Source organism: Haliaeetus leucocephalus, unplaced genomic scaffold, assembly GCF_000737465.1.
Source record: "Haliaeetus leucocephalus isolate CR32 unplaced genomic scaffold, Haliaeetus_leucocephalus-4.0 Scaffold984, whole genome shotgun sequence".
Taxonomy (NCBI): domain Eukaryota; kingdom Metazoa; phylum Chordata; class Aves; order Accipitriformes; family Accipitridae; genus Haliaeetus; species Haliaeetus leucocephalus.
In genome coordinates this window covers 3,026,416-3,039,303 of record NW_010973420.1, presented here as the reverse complement: position 1 = coordinate 3,039,303, position 12,888 = coordinate 3,026,416, and the positions used below count along the sequence as shown (strand labels likewise).

Sequence of the window (12,888 nt, the reverse complement as noted above, 5' to 3'; positions counted from 1 at the left end):
GAATCTTGATTCAGAAAAAGATAAAGCTACTAGTATCTTTTCTTTGCAACATCCAGGTAATCACAGGGTCTGGTCTATGTAAGTTTAGTCTAATTTTGTTTATAATTTTATGTAGTAACTAGTGTTTGCACGTGGGTTGTTTTATGCAGTTGGGTTCCCCTAGGTTCTCCCTGGGTTCTCTCTCTCCAGTAATCCAGTCTTTCCAGTTCTTTCTCAGGAGTCCCTCTCTCTGCTACACCTGAAGTTTTTCTGCTTGTTCATGTGGATGCTGTCAGCTGCAGGATTGGTAGGGAATATCCAGTTCTCGATTGGCTTTTTCAGATACCCTCAGTATGAGCCTTTTGTCCTCGCTGGCACTCATAATCTGGTCATCTGGAAGGTTCTCGACAGTTTCAGACTTTGGCAATAACTGATAAGTTTGTAACTTTCACAATGACTGACAGGTTACTTTATTATATCGAAGTTACTCCCTTACCCTGTAGGGTTATCTGTAGTTAAAATGCTAACGCTATTGTCAGCCAGACCCAGCCTATGCCAACTGCTGCAGTATATCTGAGGGAGATTTTTTGACCTCTCGTATCTCAATAGGAAGAAAAAGCCAAATCTAAATCTTGTTCATTTGATGATCCAGGTACTCCCTTTTGATTTATCTTTGGAGAAGTTTTTGCTTTCTTAGTTGAAAAATGAATGTCATAATTTCCAGATAGTTTTCTGTAATTATCTGAATGTTTCCTGTGATCATATGGGTTGGTAATATGAAAGAGATTTTACTTGTGCTAGGTCAGTTTGTTTTGAAAAATAACTTCAGTACTTTTGATGGTTGAATCTTTGTGAGTCTTATACATATACAGTGACTTTGTTTCAAAATTGTGACTATGCTCCAGACCTCTAGAAAACAGATCTGTAATTTGAACTTTCTCTTAACATCTAAAAAGGAATAGTGAAGAAGTGATTCCCGCCCAAAAGCTAGAAATATTACATTATGTAGGAATAATATTTTTTTACAATGTTTCCCAGTAAACTTTAAAAAGTTTACTGTTTCTACTGGAAAAATAATGATCGCTCAAGTTCTTATATTTCCTGATGATGAGAATGTTAACTGTCCAGTCAATCCTGTCTGATTTGTTTTATACTCCTTTATGATTTTACTTGTGTTATTGTTCTGTTTTGGGCTAGGCTTTGAGATATGATCCATATCAAAAATGGATTTTAATCAGAAAACTTTTCATTGAATTATGACTTCTGTCAGTGCTATATCTGTTTTCACATTTACATTTAGTGACTACCGTGAATGTCTTCTCTTTTAGACATTCTAACACAAATATAACTTTAGTAGGTGTAAAATGAAAATAGACAATTTTTTTCAAATATTGTGACATGGAGTCCTTTTACAAACTGCTGGTTTCTCTTAGCAATCACCCATCTAATCAACTCAGTGAGTGCAATATTTTCTCCAGGGGTCTAGAATTAACTGTTACTTTCTGGTGTGGGTTTTTTTGTGGTGTTCTTTGTTCATTTGGTTAGCCCACTTGTGTGTTAAAAGAAAAATAGTAATTAATTAATGCAGCAGTCCTTTTTATTAAGAAGGTATTCCTTTGTGGATAATAAATGTTGCACACTCATAGCCTTAGTCTGTCATAAATGAACTGAATTTATTTCAAGAAAGTGTCTTGGAGTTCGTAGGATAACAGAAGTACAAAGCAATGTAGTATCAGAAAGACTTGATTTTGTTGTTTTCCTTTCTTTTCCTGGGTGTGGGTTTTGTTTAAAAAGACTGTATTATTGTATTCTAACATTATGTATGGCTTGGTTTTTCTGCAAAAATACCTTAGTGTTAATACTGTTTAAATTGCTGTTGGCTTCTGAGGTTTATTTCATGCATTTCAACTGCATTAAATGTATGGAGTGCATATTGGAAGTATTTGCCATAATATACTTCAATATTAATTAAGGCTTTATTATTTGTATTGCAGAGCTACGTAAGTTCTGTTCTTAGTGATGTCTCTTCATTGTAGTAGACCTGTAAAAGCACAGAGTAAAAATTATGAATACTCCAAAGAGTTCGTAGTCTAAATGATCAAACCCTGCTGCAAAGTGTTCTCAGTGCTCTCTCTCTGTTACTAGAAACAATGGTCTGGAATTTTAAAATTACTTATCAGTAGTATCATATTAACAACATAGTTTAGCAATGCACAACAGTTAAGTTTTCAGATTATATGTTATAGAGATGGGAAAAAAATGTGTTTGGTTATACCATGCCTTTTTATTTTTGATGGAACTTTGCAATCAGAAAAGTCAAACTCCAGGTGGTGCTGTGCCTCTATTCATGTTTAAATAGTGTTGCGTTTAGATAGTTGTGCCATTGTTTGTATATAGAAAACCAGTAATATATATTGAGTATAAATTTACTACAGATGTTATTGAGGGTTACTGTATTAGAACAGTATTACCCTAGTTATAGCCATTCTGTATCTTTTTATTGAATGTATATTTCCAGTTCATGTGGAATTTTGGAAATGTAGTGCTGTAATTTTTTTCATCTTCCAGATCCGTGGATTTTTATCAAGATTTGATAATGTTCTTCCAGTCAGCCTGGCATTTGATAAATGCACAGCCTGTTCAACCAAAGTAAGTCTGAGTTGGTCTGTACTTTATTTATATGTACAGAATGGTCTTGCTCTAGGTCAGTCTTGGGGTGCCGAGGACCGCTTTGTATTTGCTTACCTCCTTAGGGGTTGGAATCTGTGTTCTCACTTCAGCTAAAGTTCTTTTGCCCTCATACCCTCCTTTTTTTATCTGTTTTCCAGATTTCTTTGGCATCACCAATTAGCATGCGATCTCCATGTAAACATTCTAGTCAGCTAAAGAAACCGAGAAGAGATTAGGGCCAACACATTTCTGAAAAGTTTATCATATAAATACTGTTAATATCTTTTAGCTTTGTAGAAAGGAGTAAAATGGGTATTGGTTTTAGTTGTTTAAGAAATTATTTCTGATGTCTGATGAATAAATATATCTTTTCAGCTTTCTTGAACTTGGTATCGTTACAAATACGCAAAGTTGTCTAAATTTCTGTTTTATGACACAAAGCAAACATATAAAGAGCACTTAAGGAAAAAAATTACTTCCATAACATTTCTTTATTGAAAAGACTGTTTCATTTTGATGCTAGTGTTGACAGTCCTGAGTCACCTAATAGATTTACAGCTGTTGGTGGGATCTGAGCTGTGTCTTGCCAGAACACCAGGGCAGCCCACTAATGTGTCTGTGTGAGGCCGCCTCTTCAGTCTTGGATTGTTTTCCTGTACTGTGGCCTTGAAAAGTTTTTTCTGGCAAGTTTTCTATGTCCATGTAGTGCAAGTTCAAGAAGTTTTGACTGGGATATCTCGATATGAAGATTCAGAGGTTTTGACTCATGATTTGGACTGCTTGGAGTGCCATTTAGTTCACTTTTATGTACCTTGAGACTTACTGCAAGAAGTTCTTTCTGTTCTTTTCACTGCACTTGTCCTTCTTTCAAACAGCTATCAAAAACTCCTGAGACACTATCATTTTTTTGAGGACTTCCACAATTTCTTCTTCTACAGTATTCCTTTTATTTCTCTAGGCTATCTGGGTACATTTGACAAGTTTTGAAGGAATATTAACATCCATTTTCTCCTCAAAAGTTGAAGCACTAAACTTAAAACTGCTGTTATTTTTAGAAACATCTATCTACCCTCTCGAATAGCTGAAAGCTCAGCAGCAGCTAAAACTTTATGATGGTTGAGCCTGATAAGTTAAACTGTTAGAATAAGCTTTTTTTTTTCTTTTTTTTCTTTTTATCTCTGATCCAGGACATATTGATATATAAAAAACAATAAAAACATAAATAAATTTAATGCAGGTATCAATTTTTTGTTAGCAAATCATTTCCTCTTGGAGGTCATTTTAAGAGAGCCCTGTTTTACATAAACAGACTTGATGATTTAATAAAAACTGACTTGGATTTTAGCAGCTGTGCTATTCCCAGAGAGATCACTTTTCATGTGGTTTGGGTATTAAATTACTTCTGTGCTGAAAAGGTTGCTTCATTGGCGCACGTATTTCCTTACAGTAGAAACACAGCGTTTGTTTACTTTGCTAACTTTCTATTTATTAGCATAAGAGTATGTCACCCTGTATTATCTGGAAATCTGATGCTAATACTTTGAAATGACAAATCCAATTACAATTGAATTGTAGTCTGTATGTTGGTTTGTTTTTTTTAATGCAGCAATTTAGCATAATTTCATCCTGATCTATGTCAGATTGACTGTAGATTCAAAACTTTTAGCACAGGAGAGAAGTGGCTTTTCTGATATACTTAAATTTGCTGGTACCTCATTCATTTTCTTCTTTCTTATGTCAGCACTCTCTTTCTTGAGCTCTTGTCACTCTGTAACTCTTAAAACATAAAACTAATGAATTTGGAATTTAAAAAAAATTCCAATACATTCTTAAGTCATCCAGTACAGCTGGATAATTTAGGAGAAGCTGCTAATGATCTGCATGTTTAGAGATTAGATTCCATTTCATTTTGACTCTCAGTCATGACTTCATTTCTCTGTTTTTTGAAGCTGAATAGACCAGACGTCCAAGCAGCCAGCTATTCCTTACCCAGGATTGTCCTAAACAGGCTGCATGCCAGAGAAGCTTCCCGCAGGCAGTTGTTCAGGAATTTTGGGATGGTCGCAGCAGGAAACCAATCTATTTTTATTTCAGGCCAAATTTTCCTTGTATGATTTCCCTCTCTGTCTTATTCTGGTTCTGCACAGGCATGTGCTAGAATGGAAAGTATCCTCTTTCAGAGCTAACGGCACTGCATTGCCAGTTGAGTAGTAGGTCTGAGGAGCAGTGTAAGCTCTTCTGATGCACTTTCCCTTCTCAGTAACAGAACGAGTTTGACATCGAAAAAGGAGTCCAAAGTTCTTTAGTATAGGTATTTATTTGTATTAACTGCTTTACTTACAGAATGAGAATGTTAAGCTTATTACTTACTGTGCTAATTAAGCTGTCTGTTTACCCTCTTGGGACCAAAATGAGGATATTTTCTCATAACATTATGGTGAGAAGCATTACAATTCCATAGAAAAGTAGAGTGGTCCTCATCCTTTACTACCTGATCCTTGCAGGCAACTGGCTAAAGCCTTGAAACATGAATGTTAAAATATATATCTATCTTAATAAAAACTGCCAGTGTTTATATTTTAATGAGGGTAGTGAAAATTTTCCTGTTATTGCTTCTCCCTCCCCCTTGTGCGTTATGGACTGAACCAGGAGACCTCATAGATTCAGAGTTTAATGTCAGAAGAGATTATTGCTACTAGCCAACTTGGATGTATAGATGCCCCCTCTGTTTTTACATATAGCTCATAGATCTTATTTCCTCCAGAGTTTGGATTTTTCGTCCATGAGCTAGAAAGCTAACTTATTTTCCTTAAAGATATTTCTCTCCTTCCCCTACTAAAATTCTTCTGATATGTAATTATCTCCACTGTCAGATTAAAAAAAAAAAAAAAAAAGCTGCATAAGTATCTCTACTAATTTTCAAGTCCTTTCTCAACTTTCTATTCAGTATGCTGAAAAATTGAGCTGCTTAAGTTATAGGTTTTTTAACCACTGAGTAATTTTACTGACTTACCTTTAAATGTTTTTCAATTTCATTGCATTTCATCGAGGGGTAGACACTAGGATCAGGGTTGGTATTCTAGGCACTATGTTGCAGTTTCTGTTTTCAGTCAAGACATTTCCCTACCCTTGCAGATGTTTTCCCTTTTTAACATCCCAGGAATACATTAAACACTTCTACTGTGACATTTACTGAGCGCCTGTGTTGCGTAAGTTATTTATGAGTGTTTCGGTTTTGAAATCTATCATCATGTAGACATAACAACGCTTTTATTGTTGTCATCTGCTAACTGCTTCGCATGCATTTTTACTTTAAATGGTTCTGATCAGTTATGACAGTAACCTGTGGCATTCAGTAATTTACTGATTTTTTTCAGTAGAGATAATTTTAATTTTGATTCCAGCAAGACAAGACCCTTCATATTTGCCCTAGCTGCATTGAGAAAAGACTTTCATATTTGCTTTCTCCCAGTAACAGCATATTGTACCATCTGTCAGCGAAACTCTTTTATATCTTTTTATATTATACATTTCTCGATTTAAGTATTGTGTTGATGTTAAGTAGAGATGTATAAGTCTTGGGGGGGGGGAACCTTGGTCTTTCCTGTACTAAAAAAAGCTAACTCTTGCATAGCTTGCAGAAATGATGGAGGAAATGGGGAGAAATGTTTGTCCTTCAGGAATGAACACTACAAAAATTTAAAAGAATGTTTAAAAAGAGTTATTTCTGTAGCTGTGCTGTAACATTAAGTCTATGTAACTGAGTCTGTTTATAACTTTCCTTATTTCCTGAATTTACATATGTTAACATTTGACACTTCTATGTACAGTGCAGCCTCTGTATTAATACTGGATAGATTTCATTCAGACTTAAAGAATGCATCGTTAATATACCTAGGCATATTTTCAGCATACTGAGTTAAATGCAATACTTTTCTTATTCTTAAGGTAGCATAGAAATCTGTTTTATTTTAAATGACTTAGAGAAATTTATTATTTTTCTTTTCTTCTTTTTAAAAATGTCCTTTTAACTGGGGGGAGCAGGAGGCAGGACTACCTTGTCCACAACTTTTGAAATCTCAGGCAGTCTTTACCTCTCTGGATATAAATTTTAAATTCAGTAAGAATCGAAATAATACGTATTTTCAAAATTAGTCATGGTGAGGATGGTTTTACTGCTGGTTGCCTGAAAGATGTGCATTCTTGAAAATAACGCCTGGTCTTACTATTTCAAAAATACTGAATTTTCATTATAAAGCCAACAAAATATGCCCAATAAAAGGATATTAACAGAAGGAAGCTATGATGTGTACTAAGAATACCACATCACACACTAAGAAATTATGACCATGGTAATGTGACCATTATGATGGAGTTTTGTCCCCTTAGAGGAGGGCAGATGTGATCAAGAACCCCAGAAATCTTAAAAGTAACATTAACTTTAAACATTACCCTATTATGTGAACAGAGAAAAGGGTGTGGAATCAGCAGTGTATTCATTCAGTTTTGTGCATTGGAGAAGGTGGGGAGGTGTTCAGACAGGATGGATGATAATTGAAAAATGGAACTTAAAAAAACCAGCAACACTGAAATCTAATAAGGTGGGAGAGAGGTCATTATCTCTGTCCTATATCTCAACACCCCTCCCCCCCCCTCCGATGTTAATGAAGTATGTGTAGTTCAGTGGAGAAGTTATGTCTTGTTACTCCTTGCTTAGTCCATCACGATGACTGGAAACATCATAGCTAATCCTATGTGAAGACAGTAGTGCCAAATAAACTGCCTTTTGCATGTAACAGCTCCACAGTAAAGGTTGTAAATGGAAGGAACATGGGGAGAGGTAGAACATAATTATGTTCAATCTTAAATCATACCATTTACCAAAATTCAGAAAGCAGGTTGACATTCCCATGTGTTAGCACTGTTATGGCTGATTGTAAGAGTTAGAAATGATGAATGTTTTGCATCACTTATTCAGAGTTGTGGGATGCAAGTTTATTGATGTTTAATAGATAATATGGTTTGTTGACACCAAATAGCCTCCCAAAGTCAATAGAAGAGAGGATTTTAAAAAAAGAAACAAAACTTGATGCTTTATCTTATGGTACTGAAGAGACATAAGGTTGTTTAAAAAATCAGTCAGATCATAAGAAGGATAGTTCAAAACTTTAACCAATACAGCTGCTGGCAGTGTTTAGTTATCCTCTTCTCCCCTTCCCCAGACATGATGACGCTAGAAATCTTTAATGAAAAATTGCTCTTAGACATTCTATTGTACCTTCATTTCAACTTCTAACATATCTGTGAAATCGCTTCTTAATCAATTCATTGTTTTGTTATGTTTTCTTCAACTAAGATAAATGTAGCAAGTATAAAAGAATTCAGGAGACTTTTTCTTTTGACTACTCTCTCTTATTCTGTTATAATTTAGTTGGAGTTACAGCAGGGACTAATTTCTTGCTGTTTTTACTTACTATTTCTCTTAAGGAGAAGGAACTAGAGCTTCTCCACAATAAATTGGTAAGACATTATTCCATTTTAGCTTATGTTGTTAATGTATTTATCTGTATTAAGAATTGACGTGGTTTATAAAAAGTTAAAGATTGGTTTGTGTCTTGTGAGACTAAACCACCCACCCAGCTATTTTCACATGCGTGAGGATTTTTTTGAGTTCAGGGCTCTGAGAGGAGGATGTGTTTTCAAAGCTTCTGACTTCAGGATAAGTAAATCTTGGCTTCTCAGAAGCTAGCAGCTGTATGTGCAGTGTCAAAATGTTTGTTTTGAGTGTGGGTGTTTGCAACTGTATTTAAATGTTGAAAACTGGAGGTTTGCATCTTTTATGTTTTGCTGAGCAAAACCAGTTTTTATTAACCAGCCCCCTCCCCTATCCTAAGATAATTGTCTTTATTCTAGTCAATCCATTTGTCTTCATCATGTAAAACTTCTTCCTGGATGGGAGATGCAACCATTAGATATCGTAGGGAGTTTAAATGCAACTTGTCATAGAAAATGTGTTTAAATAACAAACTAAAACAACATTCCTTCCCAAATCATTATGGTTTGTCTTCATGGCACAAGGGAGTAGATAGCAAAGGTTTACTGCAAAGTGTTTTTAGGAACCATTCTTGAGTGTGTTCTTTGCAGTGGGTTAAATGAAAGCCGCTGATTAAATGATTAAGAAGGTTTCTTGAGAGGGAGAGAGAAAGAAGAAGGGAGAAAAAAAGAACAGAGAACATACAACTCTCTGAAATTTGTTTTATTCCCTCTTCATTTTGCTCCAGAAAATCAGCTCTTCTGTTATTATTACTTTGGTTTTGGAATAGTAAAGTTGCTAGATTAAGAATCCCTTTCTAGTAATAAGTAACACACTTTTGCCCTTCAGAGAAGAAAACAGATGATTTTGTTATTTCGTGTTTCTTTTATTTGGTGAATTTGTTAAGTGTTTCCTGATGTTTAAGTGAAATAGCATGTTGATTTATGCTGATGTGGCAGCATACCATGTAAGATAGTAGCATCAAATCCATGTTGCAGAGAATCCCAGAATTTTGTCCAAGAAGCAGCTGGTGTGACTGTCTGGTCCATGGTATTGACTAGTTTGCTTGTCTCCATGTTAAAGAGCATTAAAAGAAGTAAAAATATGTTCCAGTAGTTGTTCAGTGATCTTAAATGGATGTTAAGGTATTATTCCAAGCAGTTGTAAGTGGGAGAGAGAATGGTTTATGAAGTCCATCTTAAATAGAAATCTGTATTATCTGAACTAAAAGAAAAAAACAATTAATTGAAGTCTTTAAGTTAAAATACTCATATATAATACAGTTTCTACACCATGAATAAAATTAATTTTCCCATTTTTAAGTTTAACTAACTTTAAAACACTGTTTTTAAGGGGAAGAAGAAACCTGCCATTGTTAAAAACAATTGATTCATATTTCTGACAGGTTGTATTTCTGTTGCATTTAAATTAAATTGTATGAGTCTTAGAGTTTTTTTAGTTTTGTTTTTTCAGTATTTCTTCTTCAATTCAATTACTTCTTAACTGCAATGAGTACAAAGTAAAGGACTATCAATCAGTAGGAAAGAGATAGCATCACCACAATTTTCTGGTATTGACACGTGCAATATCTAACTGTGTCTAGAATACCATTTTTAATTATTTATTCTAATGGCAACTTAACGCTGTCATGTCATCTCTGTGAAGCTGTTACAGAATTCCTTTTGTGTCAGTAAAAACAAAACTGAACTAAAATACTTTGACTTAAAATATATACTTGCTGACAGACTTTCATATAAGAATTGCAAAGACAAAGTTAGAGAATACTGAACTGGATAAAAATGAGGAACATATAATGTGTAGAGATGGTATGGTGATGATGTTCATCCCACCATTGCTGAATGTAGAAACAGTTCAAACCTAATTCTGTAGATTTCTGCCTGGAACTGAAAAGGTCAGGTTTTTGTTTTGCTGGATATGAGTAATTTGTAATTGTTCCTTTTACTTCCATAAGGTTTTTGCATACTTGCAACCTAATGCCTCTATTCCCTTATTTATTGTTCAGTTATTCCAAGGATTCAATGCACATTCATCAAAGAAAATATAGACACAGTATGCTTCATGTCTGCCATTTATGCCTAGATTTTTTATTTGTAAGGTGAGGAATCACTTTAATTGAAAAAAACCCCCACATGTTCCTGGCTGGAATGTACACGATTCTTTAATATTAGTTACTAATAAAAAAGTTATTTAATATGTTGACATATTTAGTGCCATAAGCAAGACAAAATTCTTGTTCATATCGGTTATGTGCAAAGAGTGCTAATTGTCAATTGTTAGAGTGTATATAAGAAAAACTTGCAACTAATTTGAAAAATTGGCACGGTTACATAAAAGTGAAGTATAAATCACATGAATGAAAATTTTCAGGCATACAAGGTTATGGTCCAAAGCACTCTCTTGCATTGATAAATTTGATAGCCAAGTACTTCAGATTTCTACAGTGCAGCACAGTGTGCATTTGACAATTTTGACCATAATTTTACCTCTTTACATATTAAAAAGTAATGCCAACGTGCATCAGTGAAAGAACGGAACTACATCCGTGTTTCTCTCTTCTATAATTAGGTCTTGTAACAGTTGTTTCATGGCATTGGGTGATGATGTGAGAGTCTGATCTTTTTTTTTTTCCCCTAATCTTTATGCAAATAGAACTTGCTTTATTATAATCTCATATTTAAATGATGCTAAAATGTTAGATTGCAATATTTAAATTATATATAGTTTACTTGTATTTGAATTATATTTTTAATCTCATGATATTAAAGGGATGGGTACTACATCTTTTCCCAGTTATTTTTTTAATACCTTCCTGTTTTTAACTATTGTAGTTTCTTCTTTTATGCTTTTCTGCATTCTTCTCATTGCAGGAGTCTGTCTGCATCTATACCTATTTTCTTTTGTTAAACTTAACAAATCATCAGCCTCACTTTATTGGGCAACAGTTCTTTTGTTTGCAAATGCCCATGTAGGCATTTTATAACAGTTTAAGTTAGATTTAACCTTTATTCAATTTTTCCACATTTTTACAGGGTTGCCTATATCTGTGTCTTTCCAGAAGTTCTTCTGTTTTCTTTAAAATTGGAAAAAGGGAAGGACATTGAATTTAAAAAGATGGTAAAAGAACTGAAACTGATGAAATCCAGTAAATATGTGTAGTTTTGGTGAAAATGCTGTTGTTCCTCCAGTGCTGTTTTGCATAGGTGTGGTAGCACATCCAGATAATAAAATCCTCTGCTCTGAAATAGTCTACAAAATATGGATTTTTAAGCTAGAGACCTGGATTTAGTAACTACTGAGCAGCTGCAATTTCTGCTTAAGGTAGTGATAATTTTGGGTGCTTAGTGTCTGACAGATCATGCCTTATTGTTGAACTGCTGATGACGGGGGAGAGCTAAATGGAATAAATGACTTCATATGCAGTACCCAGTCATTACTGGCTTTTTGCTTGCTTAAGTCAACCCATCAAAGATGGACCACTCCAGTCTTTACAGAATCAAATTGTATAGACAGCCAAAACAGTATTCAGCATAAGACATTTTCTTTTCTGTGAAAAGAATAATTTTCTTAGATCACTTAGAAGTGACCTTGCTTCACTCCTAGCATTAGGGATTGTCTGCGGAAAATGGATGCTGTTTCTGGACTGTTTCTTCAAGGCAAAAAAGAGAATTGTGCTATAGATGCCTGTCCCTATATATAGGTAACAAACAGATTACCCAGCCACAAATCGTCAAAAAGCTCAGATGCGACTGGGGAAAAAGAAGGGCTTTCTGCAGTTGCTGTACAATAGATAGTGACTAATGCCAGTGTGAACTGGAGCCAAAAATGTTGTAACTACTGATGAGCTAATCAGCATAAATTTCGGACAGGAAGCAGAATGGGGATAAATAAAGTTGTAAATATCCGTCCAGTGTAAAACGTAGAGTGAGCAAGAGATGGCTATTAGGTGACTGAAGGATATACCCATGTATTAAAAGAGGTCAGGACAGATGATCTAATGATATTGTCGACTTGAAAACTCTTTTGTTCCTCTATTCTCAGTCTCTAAAATTGAGATGTTTATTTTCTACCCTCCCTCTCTATCCCTTTCTTTCTTTTCACTTCTATTTACTAATGCTTTCAGGCAAGGAATGCCTTAAACTTGTACGCTGTCCAGTAGAAAATCCTTATACTGACTATAATCTGAAGATGCAGTTATGTTTAAAATAATTTGTGAGAAATATTTTAGAAAGGAAAGAGTAGCTAAAATAAAAATCTCGCAGTTTTGTCTGTATTATCAGTCTATCGATTCACACCAGGAAAAATGTTTACTTGTATATAAAACACAACAAGCTTATTTCAGAAAAGCTCAGAATGCATGCAGTTCCCGAGAACTTAATGTTGACAAGATCATGCTTAAACTGACATCTCTTAAATCTCTAAGAACTCTACTTTCCTCCTTTTCATTATCCAAAAGAAGAAACTGAAAAGTCCTAAGCTAAAAAAAATCTTGTTGAGACCTTTCAGGGCCTATTCTTCAGTAAGTTAATACTCCATTTTTGGTCCATTGCAATTCAAACTCAGTGTAGGCAATAGCAACAGACAAAACACATTTGTATCACTACATTCCTACTCTAAATTAAAACAGCAATCTCCTTCTTAAATGAATTTTCAGCATATTGTACTTGGATTAGTTAAGGTTTTATACT

The 12,888-nt window shown here is 34.5% G+C and overlaps 1 protein-coding gene across 9 annotated transcripts in view; it reads left to right on the top strand.

The window, feature by feature from the left end:
* ATG7 (autophagy related 7) overlaps positions 1–12,888 on the top strand; it is a 122,334-nt gene that overhangs the window by 30,201 nt on the left and 79,245 nt on the right. For 5 of the 9 annotated variants that reach the window (XR_775432.1, XR_775431.1, XR_775430.1 and 2 more), the window contains exon 17: positions 2,548–2,628. Coding sequence is in view for 5 of the 9 variants with exons in the window: in XM_010584450.1 (XP_010582752.1) it covers positions 2,548–2,628 (81 nt within the window). In the remaining 4 variants the exon portion in view is untranslated. Of the gene's footprint in view, positions 1–2,547; positions 2,629–4,598; positions 5,118–5,809; positions 5,861–11,232; positions 11,443–12,888 lie in introns of those variants that run through there. The other 4 variants (XM_010584448.1, XM_010584454.1, XM_010584451.1 and 1 more) reach the window with 3 other exon arrangements.